The sequence below is a fragment of the Pelobates fuscus genome, chromosome 8 (assembly GCF_036172605.1).
Source record: "Pelobates fuscus isolate aPelFus1 chromosome 8, aPelFus1.pri, whole genome shotgun sequence".
NCBI classification, from domain to species: domain Eukaryota; kingdom Metazoa; phylum Chordata; class Amphibia; order Anura; family Pelobatidae; genus Pelobates; species Pelobates fuscus.
Genome location: NC_086324.1, coordinates 40,178,966 through 40,200,035, shown reverse-complemented (window position 1 = coordinate 40,200,035; position 21,070 = coordinate 40,178,966). Strand labels below are relative to the sequence as shown.

General features: G+C 37.5%; 1 protein-coding gene across 1 annotated transcript in view; it reads right to left on the bottom strand.

Annotated features, from left to right (window-relative positions):
* The window catches only part of GAD1 (glutamate decarboxylase 1), an 86,831-nt gene that overhangs the window by 19,674 nt on the left and 46,087 nt on the right, over window positions 1-21,070 (bottom strand). Inside the window, exons 6-12 of the mRNA XM_063429716.1 lie at window positions 19,693-19,783; window positions 15,651-15,763; window positions 13,537-13,652; window positions 6,172-6,251; window positions 5,918-5,972; window positions 3,934-4,050; window positions 3,789-3,853 (exon numbers count right to left, since the gene is read on the bottom strand). Of these exons, the coding sequence (XP_063285786.1) occupies window positions 3,789-3,853; window positions 3,934-4,050; window positions 5,918-5,972; window positions 6,172-6,251; window positions 13,537-13,652; window positions 15,651-15,763; window positions 19,693-19,783 (637 nt within the window). The remainder of the gene's footprint in view (window positions 1-3,788; window positions 3,854-3,933; window positions 4,051-5,917; window positions 5,973-6,171; window positions 6,252-13,536; window positions 13,653-15,650; window positions 15,764-19,692; window positions 19,784-21,070) is intronic.

Sequence of the window (21,070 nt, the reverse complement as noted above, 5' to 3'; positions counted from 1 at the left end):
GCAGGAAACCATCTTGGAAGTAGCACAGAGAGAGCACAGCAGCAGCAGCTCCTGGCCCCTGCCAAATTTAGCCTCAGTGTCTTCCTGAGGTCTGATTAAGTAAGGAAATATACTCCATACTAACACTGCAAATCAACAACATTGCCAACTACAACGATAATAAGGGGGTCTATCAGTATCTTACTGCTTTAACCCTATATTCACAGTGTGCTGAGCGCTAATAGTGAGTCAGAGGTAGCAGACATGTTTCATAACAGAAGCAATATCCACAGCAAAGCTAATGTTGTCATGGCAGGAGCGCTACTGAAGATAAGATCAGAAAAAAGAGAGCTAAAGACTCAGAGAGTTAGACATAGAGAACATGAGCATTATATAGAGGCATTGTACTGCACGGGGATCTCTGTATTGCAGCCCTGTGTAATCCATCACATGTGTAGGATAGTTATATTTTCTCCCTATTGTGACAGCTCTGTGTGTTGTATCTATGTATTTTGCTCAGCTCTGCATGTCGTATAGGTATCTGTGTAATATACCTAGCTCAGGGTATTTAATGTGTATCTTTGTGTTGGGTTCAGTTGTGTGTAATGTAAGAGTATGTTGTAGTATGGTCAGCTATTGTTATAATTTCTCCTTGTTGTACTGGGCTCTTTGTATTGTATGCGTATCTCTGAATTGGTGCTGGCTCTGTGTATTGTACTGTTAACTCTGTATTAAAGGGACTCTCCAGGCAGAACTGTTTACTCACCTGGTTCCAGCGCCGGGAGCCTCGTGAAGTCGCGCCCCCCATTTTGTCAAAATGACGAAAGAGGCGGGTGCGAGCAGGGAGCACACAGTGCCTTCTCTCTCCTGCACACGTCAGACGTATTTTAATACGTCTGACGTGTACATGGCCTTTTGAGGGCCATACATGATAGAAAGTCCCTCTGGTGGCCATCTGAGTGACGGCCACTGGAGGTATTCCTATCAATCAATGTAAACACTGTATTTTCTCTGAAAATACAGTGTTTACATTAGATTGCCTGCAGGGAGCTATAGATCTCACCTGAACAATTACATTAAGCTGTAGTTGTTCAGGTGACTATAGTGTCCCTTTAAATGAGGACTATAAGAGTTGACTACATGAGGTAAAGTGGAGAGATGCCACAGGTTAGACGATGGTGGCTACAGAGGTGTCAAATTCTGAGGGAGGAGTCTGGCATCCCACCATCTTGAAATTTTACCAGTCACTGCTAAGTCAAATTTCTCACATATTTATTAAAATATCCTATTAATCTTTATGGCTAATGTCATTTTTTTCAGCTACTAATTACCCATCTTTAAAAGTTACATTTGTAGCTTGGAAACTGACTGTAAGTGCTAAGGATAGAGAATGCTGTTATAGCGATTATTGACTTGTCGCTAAATTATTGTGAAAAGAATGAAGACTAGCCCTTCGTAGCATTTTCACCATCTTCCAGGCTGCAGAGAAAGGAGGATGGGTGTAAAGTAAGTGGAACGAACATACATGGTTAGAAAGCAGCCTGAACGTAGAATTTTGCAACATCTGCAGTTAGTATAATTAGTTTTCTGCAGTCCGTAGGTATAGTTCACTGCAGAAGCCTAGGGATGATGACACAGAAAGGTATTACTGCTGGAAGATATTCTATGAAAATGAATCTGAGTGATGCGTTTAAGGATGAAGTAGAAGGGTTGAATGATACTTAACAATTAAGAAGTCAATGGTGACCACACCAAGTAATCCCACACGCTTTGAATTATCAAATATTAACTCTTCATATTCTGGGACAGTGGGCTGACTTTATGTTTATCTTCTTATCCTCAGACAGTGTCTGATCGGGTGTCATTTAGGTCAAATTTAAAGTGGGACACAGATAATTCTGATGGGTATATCACGTTAACCATTTAATAACTGTTCATTCTATTTTTCAGACTTAAATGTTTCTCATGTAAAAGGGCCATTTTCCCTTTTTTATTTTTTATTTTACAAATAACTTTAGCAGATGCAGAGGATACATTTATTGAATGAGTTTGACAATGCAACATTGGGCTAGTTAAATTATTATTAGGGTTAGGAGGTTTAAGGGATGAGGAAATATAAGAGTTATATTTCCTCGCCCACTGAGCATTGAATGGTGGGTAGGGAATAAGTGGGCAGGGTGCCTGCTCATCAGATTCGATATCTAACCCCGTATCCACTTATCCACTTCATGGATGAGGACCTCAGGGAGGCACTTTGGCAGGTCCCCTCTATATTCTTTGTTCCCATATCCCATGCCCCTATCTGCTAATATATAATAAGTCCTACCACATGATGAAAATAGTATTAGTATTGAAAAAAAATAGTATAGTATTGAAAAAAAAGTTTGAAAACACAATTGCTGAATTTTGTTCCCCCTACGCATGTCTAATAGAGATCCTTGAAACAGTTTTAAGTGAGGCTGGACAATTTAATTTAGTTTCAGACTTGCAACATTACAAAATATATCTTTGGCTAGAACTCTTTTGTAATCTCCTAATATAGATTGCTATATATAGTACTATATTCGCATAGTACATAAAAAAAAAAACTTGAGTAAGTGTGTCCTGCACAGGCATACAGAGTATCTGTCAGCAATTTTACCTTTTACCAACATGTTGTAGGATGAGTAGGATGACAAAAACAATAACAAAGTTAAAATAAAATAAAAATCTAATTCTACCAAAGAGAGATATTTTTTAAATTCAGCTATTTTAGCCTACGTTCTTCATGACAATTCTCAGGCCACCGCAACTTTATATGTAGTCAATGTGATGGGATAACTGCCAAAGAGCGCTCTCTCCGGTGCTACCCACGTGGAGATATCCGCTGGAGACACGAGCCCCATGGAACTATGACTCGGCTTTACAGCCACAGGGTCCCCTGGCGCCTGGAAACCCGTGCCAACCAATAGGAAAAGGAGCTGCCATTCACACTGGTTCACGCTCTTTCTCCCGATTGGTTGGCGCGAGTTAAAGGGCTTAGCTTGTAACTCCTTCCAATGAGCACCGATTGGTGTAAGTAAATTTTGCGCCCTTTTTCCGATTTGCCGGCGAATCACCTCTCCTCCCTGAGTGCCGATTGGTGTAAATTGGTTTGCACCCTTTCTCCTGATTTGCCGCCACGTGGTTTAGGCATCAAATTTGAATCCACCGGCCGAAACCAAAATTCTGTGGAGCTATTTTCGGGTATGTACAGAGCCTCAAGTCTAGATTTGGAATGACAATTTCTCGGGCTCTGTACATCCAATAGCTTCACAATTTACAGGGATCATAGCTGGGACCAGGAGCTTTTTGAGGATGAATGGCATGTGGGAGTGCATTACTGTATGGTGTGTATTCTTGGGGTTTTTGTGTGGTCGTCTTGCTGTGTCTGGGAGATACCATTATCTCCCAGACACAGCGACACTGGGGTGGACTTATGTTTTGTATTGCTGTAAATGGAGACCCCCTGTGGGGGGGTTCACCCTTCACTAAGTCTCCACTAGTGTTGGGGTGATACCACGATTGCTCTTCTGCAAGCGACTATAATCACTAGCTCACAGCTGTAATCACTCTAGGACTGGGCACAACAAGGAATGGGCAACCACAAGCGGTAGTAACCCATCCTCAAGAGGGTATACCTCCACAGTCAATATCCTCCAAACTCTTTTTATTTACCCAATAAATTAATCACATTGACGCTACATATTTAAAGTGCTCCTGTGGATTTGACGGATGGCACAGTTCCACTCTTTATCTATAAATATTTCCCTAATTGCTCAGTTATTTACCTCTGGATTCCATTCAGCTTGTGGCGATGTTTTCGGGACATTAACAATCCACCTCCCCATGCCGCCTGGGACAATAAAATTAGACATGTCAGTCTTTGGGATAAGAATTACATCTCAAAGGACATAATATAGATGGATTACTTACATCCACGTGAAGCCAGATGTTGTACTTTTCACATATATCTGCTATTTCTTGTATTGGGTCAAATGCTCCATAAACCGTTGTTCCAGCTGTAGCATTCACATACAATGGAACATGCCCCTGAAATATAAACAATGAATGTGATCTCAGAACAATTTCTAACTAACATATACACAACTATTTTTCATGTTAACATGGTTTTCCTATGTATTAAAATAAAACTGTAGGCACCCAGACCATGCCAGCTCGATGAAGTGCTCTTGGCTCCATGTCCCTGTAGGGTTAACCCTGCAATGTAAACAAATTCTGCAGGAAAGGAAATGTTTACATTGCGGGATTTAAATGCCTCTAGTGGCTGTCTAGTGACAGCCACTAGAGCTGCTTCCATTCAAACAACTGAGTTTGAACGATGGTCTCATAGAGATCTTCTGATTGGTGCAGTGTGGCATTTTGCTATGCAGATGCACCAGCCTCCCAATGATTAGTTAGAAGTGCACTATAGCGTTACGAATACACATTTGCAATCCTAACGCTGTAGTGTTCCTTTAATGGTTAGAGTTAACATTTTGATTGCAGGTGAGGAGCGCAAATTGTTAATAAACATGGTGATGTTTTGGGAAATTTACATTCCCAAACATACCAACATATTCCGTACTGATAATGTACTAAGGCATAATTCTTGTTATTTTATTTGTCACACTTACATTGATGACTAAATACATTTTGCCATTAAATATATATGAATTACAATTTATTGATATCTTTAGCGAATGGTCAGAGCATTAAATAGCTGTTTATGTAATAACTGTATACGCTATTGTAAACAGAAAGGAGCTTGTTTGTGAAATTCTAAACGTGCAGGAACAAATTCAGGGAACATCCTGCAGATCAATTTGGGTCAAACTGGAGACAACATTTTGGAAGTAATTTGTTGAATTTATTATCAAATTCAGAAAATTCAACTTAGCCAAAATACTTTCTTAACCAATGTATGCCCAAATACAGCAGATTAAACCAAATATTGCAAATTCACCCAGTGCTGGCAAAGGGTTATTAATCTATAATGTTAAATTAGATTTTAGTGCACACTCACATCCTAACGATATCCTGTAAATCCTTATGGCAACCTTGGAGTGGAGGCATAAACTAAACATGCACAGGAACATGCTGACGTTATAAATAAAAAAATATATATTTTATTTTTATAACATCAGAGGGTCTCTTTAAATCATCTTAATTAAAAGATAAAATAGAATCATATATAAAATTAACAGGAGTATTATTATTATTAATATATATAGTGCAAATATTTTATACACCACGTGATATAAATATAATAACAAAGTCTTCAACCATCCTAAATTTAACATCTGCCTAGTTCCCATGGGCATCTTGATAAAGAAAATGTTTTTACCCATTTTAACGTTACTCATTTAATAGACCTTGGAATGAAAAGCAGGTGAGATGACCGGGCCACGAACTTGTGACTTCTAAGATCTGGAACTCTTTCTATTGTGATATCTCCCTTCCATGCAGCTGAATACAATCACGGTTATTTACTGAAGTGAGTATTGTCAGGAATTCAAAGTAAATGAAATGGGAATTTCCAATTTTAGCCAAAATAGCCAAACTGGATGAAGTTGATTCGGATACATTTTCTATTTTGGCCTTAAATTTGGATTTCTTTGAATTCCTGAAAATTCTCACCTTAGTAAATAGCCCTGAATGTAATAAACTAAGGCAAATAAATAGTCAGAGAGGGCCCTAGCCACAATAAATCAAAAAGGTGATGGCAGTTTCAATTTTTGCCATCATCGCTATATGGGAAAAGCCTATTTTATGTGCTGATTTAAAATATTATCTTGTCAAACAGGAAATTTTTGTTTATACCTTTTAGATCTTAAACGCTCAGACACATTTTCTGATAGGATTACACTGGAGTTGTCTTTCAGTTGAAACTTCACACCCAAAACTAAACACTACATACCTTTTGTTTAGCTTCAAGGATTTTTGCTTCCAAATCTGCAGGAATTAGTTTCCCTCTGTAATTATTGTGAAACAGACAGGTGTGAAATAAAATGAATACGATACATGGCAGTGGGCCGCCGAAAACACAATTTAATGAGATTTCGCAACAGACCATTAGTAATTTGGCACATGGCATAACGCCACTCCTTCTGCACAATAAAACAAATGTAACACTCTGCCGCATTCTATAGATCACAGATAGTTTGTCCTCACCTCTCATTGCATTTCACCAGGATAACATTTTCAGTCCCAAATCCTAACGCTGCTCCGGCCTTCTTCATGGAGTAGTGACTCTATATTAAGGACAGAATGCAAAAAAAATTAATATATAGATTGTAAAATTTCCCTCAAATTTCCAGAAACAGATTGCTTATAAGTCACAGTGAACAGCAAGTGAATCATTGAATTTTTGTTTGCATGATGTATACTGTAGACAAGAGAGTCTCAAGTGGAATTAAAGTGACACTGTAGTTACCAGAACAACCACACCTCATTGTTTTACATTCCTCAAATGGCTGCTGGGAGACACTGAACTTTCCTCATAGAGATGCATTGATTCAATGCATCTCTACAAGGAAATGCTGACTGGCCAGGGTGGCATTTTGCTCCGCCCCCTGTCTCACCTCCTTCGCAATCTCAGCCAATCCAATGCTTTTCTATGGGAAAGCATTTGTGATTGGCTCAGATTATCACTTCTGATGATGTCATCCCAAGCAGGCAGATCAGGGTCAGAGCCAGGACCAGTAGACTGGAATAAAGGTAAGATTTTATTATTTTTAGGAAAGCTAGGAAGTGGGACAGGAATACATGTTGTGTTCCAGACCCTATAGAGTTCCTTTAATTTAAAGATATTCTGTTTCATTCCCATGACAAAAAGGTTGCATTTCCATAAGGTTTATACACTAAAGTGAGTTTTGTCTGGAATTCAAAGTAAATTTCAAATTTAAGGCCAAAGTAGCTCAACCGAAAATATAGCCAACTTGGGAAATTCACTTTGAATTCATTTCACAACAATTCTCATTTTAGCAATAGTGTTAACAAACACACGAACACCCGTGAAGAAAAATATATAATGAAAAAACTTAGCTGATAGGTACACTGCTTCCCAGGGTTATCTCCCAGCTGATAACCGTATAACAGAACTGTGTAATTGATGGGCTATTTTGGGTATCTGCTAGTATACCTATAAAGAAGGACAAAACATAGTGCAAATATTGCTACAAAACTAATTTAAAACTTTCGGTGATTAATATGCACTCACATATTCCAGGCAAATTAAGCGTGTTATGGGTGCCTCCCCTTGGTGGAAATGGGGGGTTTTTTTGATTTTCCCTCCTCCAGTGATAGCCAATATGAGATCCAGGTCAGCCAAAGATTCCAAAGAAACAGCAACCAAAATGGGATACTCCAAAGGCAATTTATTCACTTACAAGGATTTTAAGAGGGTGTACAAAAATGAAATAAAATAATAAAAACAAATATAGATAAAAGGTATTGGTCCTACGCGTTTCGTCCTTATACAAAACAGGACTTCCTCAGGGACCTCTTTCAACAGTTATCCAGTAATAGGTACATCAAGTAAAAACAGCACCCTAACAAGCTAGCACATAAAACATCTTATATAGGGCTATTCCCTTAAAGTCATTGGTGGAATAGTGGGTGTCTTCTTATCTTCCAGCTCTGATTCGTCCACTTTTTTTCCTTCAGCTGTGTCCACTTCGCCGAGAATGGAAAAAAGCCGGGTCCGTTGAGGTGCTTTGTTACTTCCGCGTATGTCATACGTTGCGCGTGTGTCACGTGATGAAAAATCTCGTCATGTGATGACTATGCGTTCCACACTCGGGAAAAAAACATGGCCGTGCGTTCCACCATGTTAAAACGGACTAGGATGTCAATTGAAGCCTGACAGTTAAATACAAATGGCTGGAAGGAGAAAACTATTAGAAAAATGCACACCAGTATTCATTTTGACATAAAAAATGTTGAAACCTATAATAATGAGTTGTCCTCCAATATATTCTAATCAATTAATTTGTTAACACACCATAACCATGAATGAAATAACTCCCCATCCGAGTTGATCATTCATTATATTCATTTAAATTTTGCAATAATCAGTGCTGATATTTAATACATTAGTAAATTTATATAAATTTATATAGTGACAATAACGATTTATAAGATATTGGCATAACCAGCTAAACCAATATAGTGATTTTAGATGATTAATCATCTTTCAATTGCAAATCCACAAAAGTATAAAGTGACATGAATAAATTAAATATTCAAAATTACATATCCATATTGCGTAAAACAAAAAACTTTTTTATGAAAAATTTCTTTTGATTTCTGGAACAAATTCTCCAGTAAGAACAGATAGCTATGATGTTGATGTTGTCAATGACATAACTCATTTTTCCCAGAGAAGGGACAACCATGCTGGCACGTATGCACAGGTGGTGAGGAGCAAGGGAGATAATAGAAAAGGATATCCTTTGGAGATGAGGGAGAAGGAAAATTTTCTAGAGAGAACAAGAGCCCCAAAAGAGAAGACTATTACCAACTATTTCCAACCACGAGAGAAGAGATGGGATCATCCCAATCGCTTCTCCCATTTGTACAGGGAATCCCCATCAAAAAGAAAAAGAGCAGAGGATCAGGAGAGGAATCAAGGGAGAGATTAGATATCCTAGAGGGTGAATTTAAAAGAGGGATTATCAATTTATCAGGTACCCATTTGACAGATCAAGAGATGCAGTTACTAGAGAAGGGAATGAAATTTGCCCCAAATCAGGAAGCAGATGATTTCCAATTATATATCGATCTAAAAAAGTTCATTAGATCCATGACAGTTACCAGACATTTTTTAAAATTTCCCAATCCCATCGAGAGTAAAGATAACAACGAACCAAGTGATATACAGAGAAAATTCAAACCCAAGTCTAAATTTTTTCCGGTACAGAGCAAAGGGTCCCATTTAGAGACGTTTGAAAATCTGGTTGAAAAGGATTTTGAAAAATGGGTAGGTAAGAGGAAAAAGAGAGGAGGGAATCAGACACAAAATTTGACTAAGGGGGAACAATCGGCATTAAATGATTTGATTTCAAGGGAGGACATCATTATAAAGGAAGCAGATAAGGGGGGGGCAATTGTTATCATGTCAGAACAATACTACCGACAAGAAGCCTTCAATATTCTAGCTGATGGCATAACCTATAAAAAACTAAAAAATGACCCCTCCCAGACGTTTAATGCAGAATTAAAAACTCTTTTAGAAGTGGCAAAAAATGAAAATATTATTACCAAAAGAAATTTTGACTATCTTTGGAATCCCCATCCTGTTATCCCAATTTTTTATTTTATCCCAAAGATTCATAAGAATCTAACAAGGCCACCGGGGCGTCCAATAATTAGTGGCATTGAATCAGTTACAGCCAATTTGTCTGCCTTTTTAGATTCTTACTTACAAAAATATGCCCAAATGGCATGGTCATATACAAGGGACACAAAATCATTTTTGCAAGAAATTGACAACATAGAGTGGCAGGAGGATTACAGCTGGGCCACATTGGATGTGACCTCGTTGTATACGGTCATTAGCCACAATCTCGGGTTAGAGGCAGTTGCCTTCTACTTATATCAGGACAAAGATATGACTCTAGGTTTAAGATCCTTTATTTTGTGGGGTATCCAGTTTATTTTGGAACACAATTATTTTTTCTTTGACCAATCCTTTTATTTACAGTTGGTGGGTACCGCCATGGGAACCAGGTTCGCCCCCAGTTATGCCAACATATACATGCGCAGGTGGGAAGACCTCTGCGTGCGTTTGGGGCATGACTGGGTGGCGAACCTGGTCCTATGGCGGCGATATATCGATGACATTATTATTATTTGGAGGGGGTCAGAATCTGAGTTCACGAAATTTGTAAACCATCTAAATGCAAATGAATATAATTTAAAACTTTCCCCAGTTTGGGACCGTAGAGAAATACATTTCTTGGATTTAACCCTTTTTTGTGAAGGGAATGATATTAAAACAAAATGTTTCTTCAAACCAACCGATGGGAACAGCTACGTACATAAACGTAGTTGTCACCATCAACCTTGGTTAAAGGGAATTACTAAGGGACAACTGACCCGGGTAAGAAGAAATTGTACGCACATTAAGGATTTCCAGTCACAGGCCCAACATGTAGCCGATAAATTAATCAAAAAAGGCTATAATCAAAAACAGATAAAGAGGGAAATTCATGGTATGTCTAAAAAAAGTAGAAATGATCTTTTGGTCGATGGCCCTAGCAATAAGAAAAAAGGAGAAAATTTTAAACAAGCCTTTTTTACGCAATACAATATAGATCACCCAAAAATTAAAAGGAGTCTACATAAATATTGGCCGATCCTGTTAGAGGATCCTATTCTGGGGGAACATTTATCGAAAAGACCCAAGATCATCTATAGGAAGCAACAAAATCTTAAGAACCTATTAGCACCTAGCTATGCCCTAAAAAATGCCTCTAAAAAAACGAAAAAGGGGATAAAAGGTTTCAGGGGTTGTAAAAACTGCAAAGCTTGTTCACAAGTTAATACGGACAGGGCTACATCCTATAGCAGTTTCACGACAGGGAATCAATATCCCATAAAATCAGAGATTGGTTGTCGTTCAAATTATGTGGTGTATCTACTTCAGTGCCCATGTGGGAGTCAATATGTGGGACGCACAAAGAGATGTTTAAAAGTTAGATTTTTAGAACACATTAACAATATAAAGAAAAGATTAGACACCCACTCAGTCCCGCTTCATTGCAACAGCTGCCCTTCTTTTTGTTTGAAGAGTTTGCGTTGCATAGGGATAGAACAAATTCAACCCCATTGGAGAGGGGGTAACAAAGAAAAACGTTTGGCGCAAAGGGAATCGTACTGGATCCACAGATTACGTACCCTAAGCCCAAAGGGACTAAATGTGGATATGGACATTGTCTGTTTTTTGAATTAATTGAGGGATATATACAGGGTTCAAAAGGTTTTCAGATAAACAACGAAAGGTGACAGTTAATAGAAGACCGAAAACCGGTCCTGTAATCAGGACATATAATAATGTGTACTGTATAAACACTCTGATTCAATTCGAACCTTCTTTGATTGAATAATCTTTTTACAAAAGAAATTTTTCATAAAAAAGTTTTTTGTTTTACGCAATATGGATATGTAATTTTGAATATTTAATTTATTCATGTCACTTTATACTTTTGTGGATTTGCAATTGAAAGATGATTAATCATCTAAAATCACTATATTGGTTTAGCTGGTTATGCCAATATCTTATAAATCGTTATTGTCACTATATAAATTTATATAAATTTACTAATGTATTAAATATCAGCACTGATTATTGCAAAATTTAAATGAATATAATGAATGATCAACTCGGATGGGGAGTTATTTCATTCATGGTTATGGTGTGTTAACAAATTAATTGATTAGAATATATTGGAGGACAACTCATTATTATAGGTTTCAACATTTTTTATGTCAAAATGAATACTGGTGTGCATTTTTCTAATAGTTTTCTCCTTCCAGCCATTTGTATTTAACTGTCAGGCTTCAATTGACATCCTAGTCCGTTTTAACATGGTGGAACGCACGGCCATGTTTTTTTCCCGAGTGTGGAACGCATAGTCATCACATGACGAGGTTTTTCATCACGTGACACACGCGCAACTTATGACATACGCGGAAGTAACAAAGCACCTCAACGGACCCGGCTTTTTTCCATTCTCGGCGAAGTGGACACAGCTGAAGGAAAAAAAGTGGACGAATCAGAGCTGGAAGATAAGAAGACACCCACTATTCCACCAATGACTTTAAGGGAATAGCCCTATATAAGATGTTTTATGTGCTAGCTTGTTAGGGTGCTGTTTTTACTTGATGTACCTATTACTGGATAACTGTTGAAAGAGGTCCCTGAGGAAGTCCTGTTTTGTATAAGGACGAAACGCGTAGGACCAATACCTTTTATCTATATTTGTTTTTATTATTTTATTTCATTTTTGTACACCCTCTTAAAATCCTTGTAAGTGAATAAATTGCCTTTGGAGTATCCCGTTTTGGTTGCTGTTTCTTTGGAATCTTTGGCTGACCTGGATCTCATATTGGCTATCACTGGAGGAGGGAAAATCAAAAAAAAACCCCATTTCCACCAAGGGGAGGCACCCATAACACGCTTAATTTGCCTGGAATATGTGAGTGCATATTAATCACCGAAAGTTTTAAATTAGTTTTGTAGCAATATTTGCACTATGTTTTGTCCTTCTTTATAGGTATACTAGCAGATACCCAAAATAGCCCATCAATTACACAGCAATAGTGTTAAACCTGTGATGAAGTGCATTTCTGCACAAGATATGTAAGGTGTTTTCGATGATTCTTTGAGGTTTATTCACTAAACTAGAGTTCTGAGCAATTGGCAAATTCATTCCAAATTTAAAGCCAAGTTGGAAACAGTAATAATTAGTGATTTTTTATTTTTTATTTTAATTTTTCCATTTCAATGTTTTTGCTGAAAATGTTTCATTCTTTCACGAAGTCTCAGTTTAGTGAATAAAGCTTAATACCTTTCATACTTTGCCTACTTTGCAGGGTAACATTAATTATTAAAATGTTTGTATATCAAAAACATTGCTTTGCCATGTATATCACAACACAAGTGGAACTTGACTCTGTTCGCAGGCTCAGAATAATTCATTATAAGCTTTCCAGCACTAAATCTAAAACTGTACCTTTTATGCACGAGCTAAAGTACTGGACTAATATGGGAGAACTGACACTTTCAGCTCAAATGGCAAGCAGGTGCAACCAAAAAGCTGAGATGGATGTAGCATTATCATACGACCAGCACTATGCGTTGACACTATATATATACCACACAAATGACAAAATTACAAATCAAAAATGAACCGACAAACAATGCATCATTTATTTCATTCCAAAACTACAAGTGGATATAATAATACACATAATTAGCACAGATTCACAAGTTTAATACAATTAATAGACACATTTGGACACAGATGCAACATTCACACTGTTAATGTGTTATACATAAGGAAAGAAAAATAAATAGCAAGAGAGGTGAGAACGGACAACAGCTCAATTAGCCTGCCCTTCGGATGGTCCCTGCTCAGATCTCAAGCTGGTTTTAGCTCATCTTGCGCCATTACAGAGAGAACATATCTGAAGCATATCAGACTGGTCCCACCCATACTGGCAGTCCAGATCCGAAATGCCAGCAAGTTCCCTCTGCACGAGAGATACGGCAACCCCAGACGATCGTTTCAACCTTGTAAGGTATTGTGTATATAAAAATATATACATATATATGGAAGGATAGACAGAGAGACAGATGGATGGCCTTCTGCAAATTAATACCTTTAATTAGACTACTTCCTCCCGTTGTGAAGTCTGAACAGAAATTGGTTATTATCGGCATTATATTCCGCTCAACGACTGTTAAATGCAGGGGTTATCAGCACATTGGTTATTGCTAAAAAGCCTCTTGAAATAATGAATTTAACTTACATGTTCTGAGGTAAAGATGATCAGTTTGGGGACAGCAGCCATGCCTTTGGTTTTCACTTCGGGGAAGTATTTGTACCGCGCACACATGATACTGTACATGTTGGAAATTGCTCCCCCTATTAACAGAGGTTATAAAGGAATGTTAACAATTACATAGACATAATTCAGTTATTTTATTTTTTTTAAATGTGCAAATAGCCAGTAAATTCTAATAACACTTTTTGGGATAATAACCCTTTATGTTAAAAAATATATATATTAAAAGTAAAATTAAAGGGTCAACGGAAGCACCATGACCCCTTCAGACTTTTAAAGTGGTCATGGTGCATTGAGTAACCACATATCGAGTTTAACCCCTTTGTTGCCTGGGGTGTAACTCATATTCCTATGCACAAAGGAGCACAAAGGAGGCCGATAGTGAATGAGCATCAGGATAAGGCGGCAAGTCGTTATGATACATGGAGTAACCATTTAAAAAAAAAAAAAAAACAGCAGAGTATAAATATATATTTGTTATTTGGAGTCAGTATACTGAGAGAATTAAGTTGAGCATTTAAATGGACTCTCCAGGCACCATAACCACTATAGTTCAGTGTCAATTGATTTCCCAAGGTTTATATGATTGAACAAAAAGCCCACCTTCAGCATGTGACATCATAGTGACCATGTTTCACTCTCATTATTTATTCTAGGGACTATATGGTATTACCACGGATTCAATGATAATACTATGCTATGGGAAGTTCTAAGCCGTAGGGTCGGTGTAATTGCCGTAGGAGTTGGTTGCCACTGAATTCCTCTATTTTTTTGTGAAATTGATTGAAAAATATTAGACAAAAACCGGATGGACTGAACCCATTTCCTTCTAGTGTCATAACAGTCCAATACATTTTGTAATGACTAATTTATATCAGTCCAGCTGTTAATTTTTTTTTTTTTTTACATCTTTATTTTTGCAATGGCAGATCGTATGGTAAGGTAACATTTTTAGGCTTATGCAAAAGCCATATGATAGTACATATGTCAATTATATATTACAGAAAGGAAAAGACAGTAGAGAGTTATTTTATTGAGGTTTTTCTTCCTGTTGTTGTGGTTGACATGGTCGCTCTCTGCCAGTTTAGGTCCAGCTGTTTATTGAAATAGTTTAAACATTATTATTATTATTATTATTATTATTATTATTATTATTGGGACTTTTGTTATAAAGCTTGCCATTTATCAGCAATATATCTACCATAGGTGTTGCTGGTGTGGGACTTTGAGGGCTAAAGCTCCTGACGGGGGTCTCTGTAGCTGTATCTCTACAGAGAGGGTTGGAGTAAACTTGTGGGAGGGGGTTTTGGTTTTGTTTTGTTTTTTTTTACTTTCAATTTTACATCAGGCAGCTGCTGAATAAAGCATCCACCTATTTAAAAAAAAAAAAAATTGGATTGGTAGGATAGAGGAACACCAGGCTACTTAAGGGGAGAAGTTGGTGCACCCAGGTGGCTGCAGGGAGGGGGAGCTTGGTAACAGTGCTTTGCTGTACACCCATCTATTAGTTAGGTAGTATGGTGGGATCACATTGAGTACTTGGCTATACTTCTATTGAGATCATCAGCTACACACTGAACATGGGTAGAGAAGATGGACTATAACATAGAGAGGCAGGCATATGTCATTACTTATCCCCCAACTCTCTGTAAGTGTAGGAGTCCTCAAGTTTTCCTTGGGACTGAAGCCCCAGATGTTTCTGTAACCTAGCAACATCCGGAATATCTACTAAGCTGTACTTCCTGTGGCCTTCAAGGGCATTCAACTTCAGTAATTGTTTAAAAAATGCATTTCCTATTTCATACATAATAAAACGCTTGAAGCTTATCTGTTCACCTGTTCAAATGCTAGATTATTATTGGCTGCTGAGACCACATGCTCTTGAGAATTTTTTTTTAAGAATTCCCATTTATGAGGATTTGAGTATGTAGATGCAATTCCAATATGGCTACCTCCAGGCTCCACAACCTTATATGTTTTTGCATTGAAATGTTTCTGTTTTTACATTTTTCTTGTCTTTCACATTAGAACACATCTCTCCAATTACTTAATATTATCAAATAACCCAAAGAACCAACCAGGAGAAAATATTCCATCGCCTTCCTTTGCAGACCAACCAATTATTTCTCGCATTTTCCGAAGGGTTATTTGTTCCATGAGTACAAATACTGGTGCAATCTCATACGTAAACCTGTATAAAGGAAACACAGTATGAACCAAAGACAGATCTATATCTTTTAATAGGAAAGTCGGCTATAGAAAAATTCCATTGCATAGCTTTTTGGACTTCACGGAATACGCTTTTGAATTTCTGAATAAGCGAGACATGATAAAGATATTTTCAAAGCCTCTAATCACTTGATTCGAAATTAAAACATACTACCCTGTTCGACGATTGATTTTTTTTTTAATTTGTAAAGAATTGCGTGGTCTGATTCTGTACAAAAAACAGGGTGATATCTTCATGTAACAAACAACACAACATAATTAGTTCCATTGAACACCATCTTAAAAATCCAAAAGTAATTATTTACATAGCCCCCACAAGTAATAACCCCTAAGGACAGCTTTGTTTCAACAATATCACTAAGTCAATATCTGTCAGGAGTAATTATAAATGATGATTTTCTAATTACCCATGACAAAAACCAGAAAGGGAAAGTGCAGTCAACTGGAATTTGCATCTAATGGGTAGACTTGGCGTGCATGGGACATGCCGTAATGCCTATCTTGTTGTGCATTTCAGTTAAGGAGAAATAGAGAGATGTTTACAATAGATTCTCAATTTCATCTAGTACATCAACGAGATACAGACTAGAACTGGGCCACTTACGCAACACATTAGAATTGTTATGGTCATTGTAAAGTAAACTATATTCTGTTAACCCCAAAAATAAAACATTATGTATTGGTAATAGATTGTGCATTCGGTTTCAAACAAACCGCAGTTTGTTTGAATTTTGGGAGATTGGTGGGTCATCCAAATTCCGTAACTCCGAATTACCAAAAAAAGAGAAGACTGATGGGAAAAAAAATAATTTATGGTTAGGGAACAGCCACAATATTTTGATTTTATTCACAGATTGTCACGCCACCCGCCGGGAACACTCCTGCCGCCGTATTCTTACCTGTCCTGCAGACGCCCGCCAGGTCTGCTCATGCCCGGGAGCGGACTGGAACACGGTGGGCACATTTTGGTCTGGCGGCATTCCCACATGGTAATGGGAATGCCGTCCATCACTCACTCCTGGTGGTGGCTCCTCCCCCTCACACAGCGGCCGGGTCTGTAATCATTAGAGAAGCCGGCCGCTGCAGCTTTGTTGATTTTAAGGGTTTACAATTTAACCCTTAAAGTGCCATTTCATTCTAAACGTGTGGGTGTGCCACACACACACGCCTACGATCAAATGCCTCCCTGCAGCCAATCAGGGAGCACCTTAGACTATTTAAACCTGTTTTGTCAATTTCTCTGTGCACTTTCGCGGTTTCCATTGTGGTTATCCGAGAGCGCGTTTCTGTTATTGATTCTTGTGTATTTGACCTTGGCTTTCCTTCTGACTATACGATCTCTGTATTCCTTGACCTTTGGCTTGGCTCCTAACTATTCTGAATTCTCAATTTCTTGACCCTTGGCTTGTTCATTGTTTCTGTGATTTCTGCGTTCTTGTCATGATCCTGTCTTGTGTTTTTTTTTTTACCTTTATACGTTAATCCGGCCATTCTAAGGCCCGGTAATACGTCTTGGGATTTTTCTTTATATTTACTTAAATTCTGCGTGTTGGGCATCAGCTATTCCTGACACAGATCAAGTAAGAAGAAAAATAGGGGGTGCGGGGAAAGAGAGAAGAAACAAAATCTACATGTATATATTTATATTATATTGTATTATATATATATATTTTGTACTGCTACTTTTTTTAACCCTCTGTTGGATACTGCTTATCACTTGATATGTCAACCAAATGGCAAGAAAATGTACCCATCAGTGTATTGCAAAATACATAGATAATATTTATAACATTATATTTACCCATGTATAGTGTAATACATATTTTGTAATACACTGATCGTATCATTTGTTCTTATTGGGATTCACCCAAACATTCTTTCCAAAACCATCACGAGAATGAAAGTCGTTTGAGCCAAACCGCCATATGTATGACTGAACAAAAAAAAATTTCACATGAATTGATTTAGCCAAACAAAAATTTTTCCTCCATTCTCCAGACTAATTTTAAATGCTTAAACGTTAATCTGTTGAGCTTATATGTCTGGATCCCTAACACGCGGTTTATGTAATTGGCGTACAGTTTACACACTTGACACGATGTGGTAACCTATATGTAAAATTTAAATCAAAGTAGCAAGTGGAAATATTTCATAACTTGGCTATAGTTTTTGTTTTTAATTTTGTTTTCTGTTTTGGACAAATGTTTAAAATTTATTCTCCAGCCCAAGAAAAACAATTAAAAAACAAGCCCTTTGTTTAAAGATATTGGATATATATAAGCAGAATCTCATGTTCCCTGACTAATTCCAATATCAGTAATTGATTGTACATCATATGATGAAGTTCCCTTGGACAGGCTAGTGGACGTGATAGTCACAAATTCACAAAATGCATTCACAAATCATGTTTTCTGTGGCAGATAGGCAGAAGATCATTTTAAATACATTTTTGTTTCAATATGAGTATTACTCCTGCTGTATTTTAAATAAGAGATACAGTCAGGATTGTCTGTCTGTGTATCGACTTATCTATCTTATAGGACATATAGAACAAATAAATACATTGAATATTGCTTCTATTTACAACCATGTGTATAAATAATCCCAGTATTGACATGTTATCTATGTACATCTTTTAGTAGAAAGCGTTCGAAAGTGTCTGCAGAATATTAAAAATTAAGCAATCCAGAATTGTTCCAGTTCTACTAAATATGTATGATTTTTTTTGGCTAAGCGGACCTAACTTTGGATTTAAAGTCTCTGCTCCTAGTTATTTTCATTAGCACCCCTTGTTAGAACAGACAAGAAGTTCATGTGCCTTAAATTCCAAATGAATCAATTTTTCTTTCTGACGGAGCATAGATCAATATACAATTTAAAATAGCCAACAGCAGTTTTGTTTGAATGACTGCATTTGCTGGACATTTATTTGCATAGTACAATACTTTTTTTTCTGTCAAATACAATGCAAGAGTTTATGAAACTTCGATTCAAAAGCTGACCAATCTGTTTATTAAAATATATTTTTACATAGGTAGGTCTTTTTCCTTTCATTTGCAGATGTTAAGATCTTAAGCCACCACGGTTGTCTGTTTAATAAAGAGATCACTCCGGATAAGATGGTGTGATCAATCTTGGGCCATATGTAGTAGGGTAACATTATCTGTGTTAATCTGGATGGCTATGATGAAGTCTGTTCACAGAAAGACTTTTGACGTTTACTCAACGGGATTTATATGAAAGGCAACGTTAAGAATAAAATAGACAATCTTTTCCTGTAGCTAGATTGGAGAATCCCTACAATTTGGAATCTAATAAAAAGAACCCTACGAGTGTAAGAGAGCTGATATTATATATATATATATATATATATATATATATATATACTTTTTAATATCTTTATTTAAGACAGGTTTAACAACGTATCATAAAACATAACATTACAATGCCAGTCAGCTGATTTTAAGAAAACTCTCCTTATTTGGTTAAAATCTGTTTGCCTAACATGTTTCATGGAACAGTTTGAAAGCAGCATTAAAATCCATAAATAAAGAGGTAATATTTAGATTCATGCTAACAAACGATCTATAATGGAAGTCCATGAAAAAATTATCTGTTTCACAAAATTGTTAGATAATATGTTATACCAGGAGGTAGACAACCTTCAGCACTCCACCTTCGGTGAACTGCATGTCCCATAATGTTCTTGTAGTCAACATGTAGTCCACAACATCTTGATTGCTGAAGGATGCCTACCAAAATAAGACTGCTGGTGGTGATATAAATGTCAGTCTAGATGGAGCACTGTCTGTCATCATATCTCTACACCACTTCTGTTTTATGGACAATGGAACAATACAAACAGAAAAAACACAGTGTTACAGTGCTTACATATTTGTGTTAGCTGTTGATGTTAGCCATTCCCCAGCCAATCCAATAATATCCAGTCCAGTTGAAAGCTGGTTGAAGAATCGAGGGTGACCTGAAATAAATTGACACATTTGTTAACTAGCCTTATGTTAAGACAAAGCATTCAAGCGATATTTATGTGTATATATTTCTGTAAACATTATAGGATAAAGGTGGAACTAATTCATATTAAACTGATTATAAAGCCTGATATTAAAGGACCACTCTCGTCTCCCAGACAAATTCAGCTCAATGAAGTGGTCTGGGTGCCAGGTCCCCCAGGTTTTAACCCTGCAGCTGTAAACATAGCAGTTTCAGAGAACATAGCAGTTTCAGGGAAACTGCTATGTTTACATTGCAGGATTAATCCAGCCTCTAGTGGCAGTCTTCCTGACAGCCGCTAGAGGTGCTTCCACAACGTCCAAAGGAAAGCATTGAGTAATGCTTTCTTATGGGCGGTTTGAATGCGCGCGCGGCTCTGGCCACGCACGCGCATTTGGCTCCACTCGGGAGCTGACGTCGGAGGGGGAGGAGAGGTCACCAGTGCTGAGGGAGCCCGGCTCTGGATTAAGGTTATTGCCTAAAGGGGTTTTAACCCCGTCATCCAAGCGGGTGGGGGGCCCTAAAGGGTGGGGGGGACCTAAGGACTATATAGTGACAGGAAAACGAGTTTGTTTACCTGGCACTATAATGGTCCTTTAAGTAAATCCTAGAGATGTGGTGCCAAAATCAGTATTTAAGACACACCAAAAGTCCAGGAGTTTGGCATTTCTGTTCCAGTGGAGTTACTGACAAAACTTCGACTGTTGGACTTAACGACTCGGTTCGGAAACCAGCTACTACTCTAGATAGAATTGCATCAATACTGTATTGAAGGGAATGTTGATGACTACATGTTTTGTAAAAAGAAACCCACCCTGGTCGAGACATTGCATTGCTCGAACAAAAATATTTCACTTCCAAACAGGATGTCTGTGAGGTCTGAACTTGTTTAGAATCCTTTCATACAAATTGCACTGACGTCTGCGAGCTTCAGCAGTCAAGTTAACTTTACAATTCCAATGGGAGCTGGTCTGTCTAACTCAGTGGTTCTTAATCTTTCTAGATGGGACTAAAATTACATACATGGCATTAGTTCAGTGACACATTTCTCGAATGTAATTTAGCCCATATTAAAATACTTACACGAAAGGACTTACCATTATACACCTGATAAATCTAACATACCTACACAACCAAAAGGGATCCACTGAAAAAAACATGGGGACTCCGTTTCGGATCCTACCACGGTAATGAGAACCACTCACCTGACAATTTCTCCAGCGTATTGTATAGATTGCATCTATAACATTCTAAATGT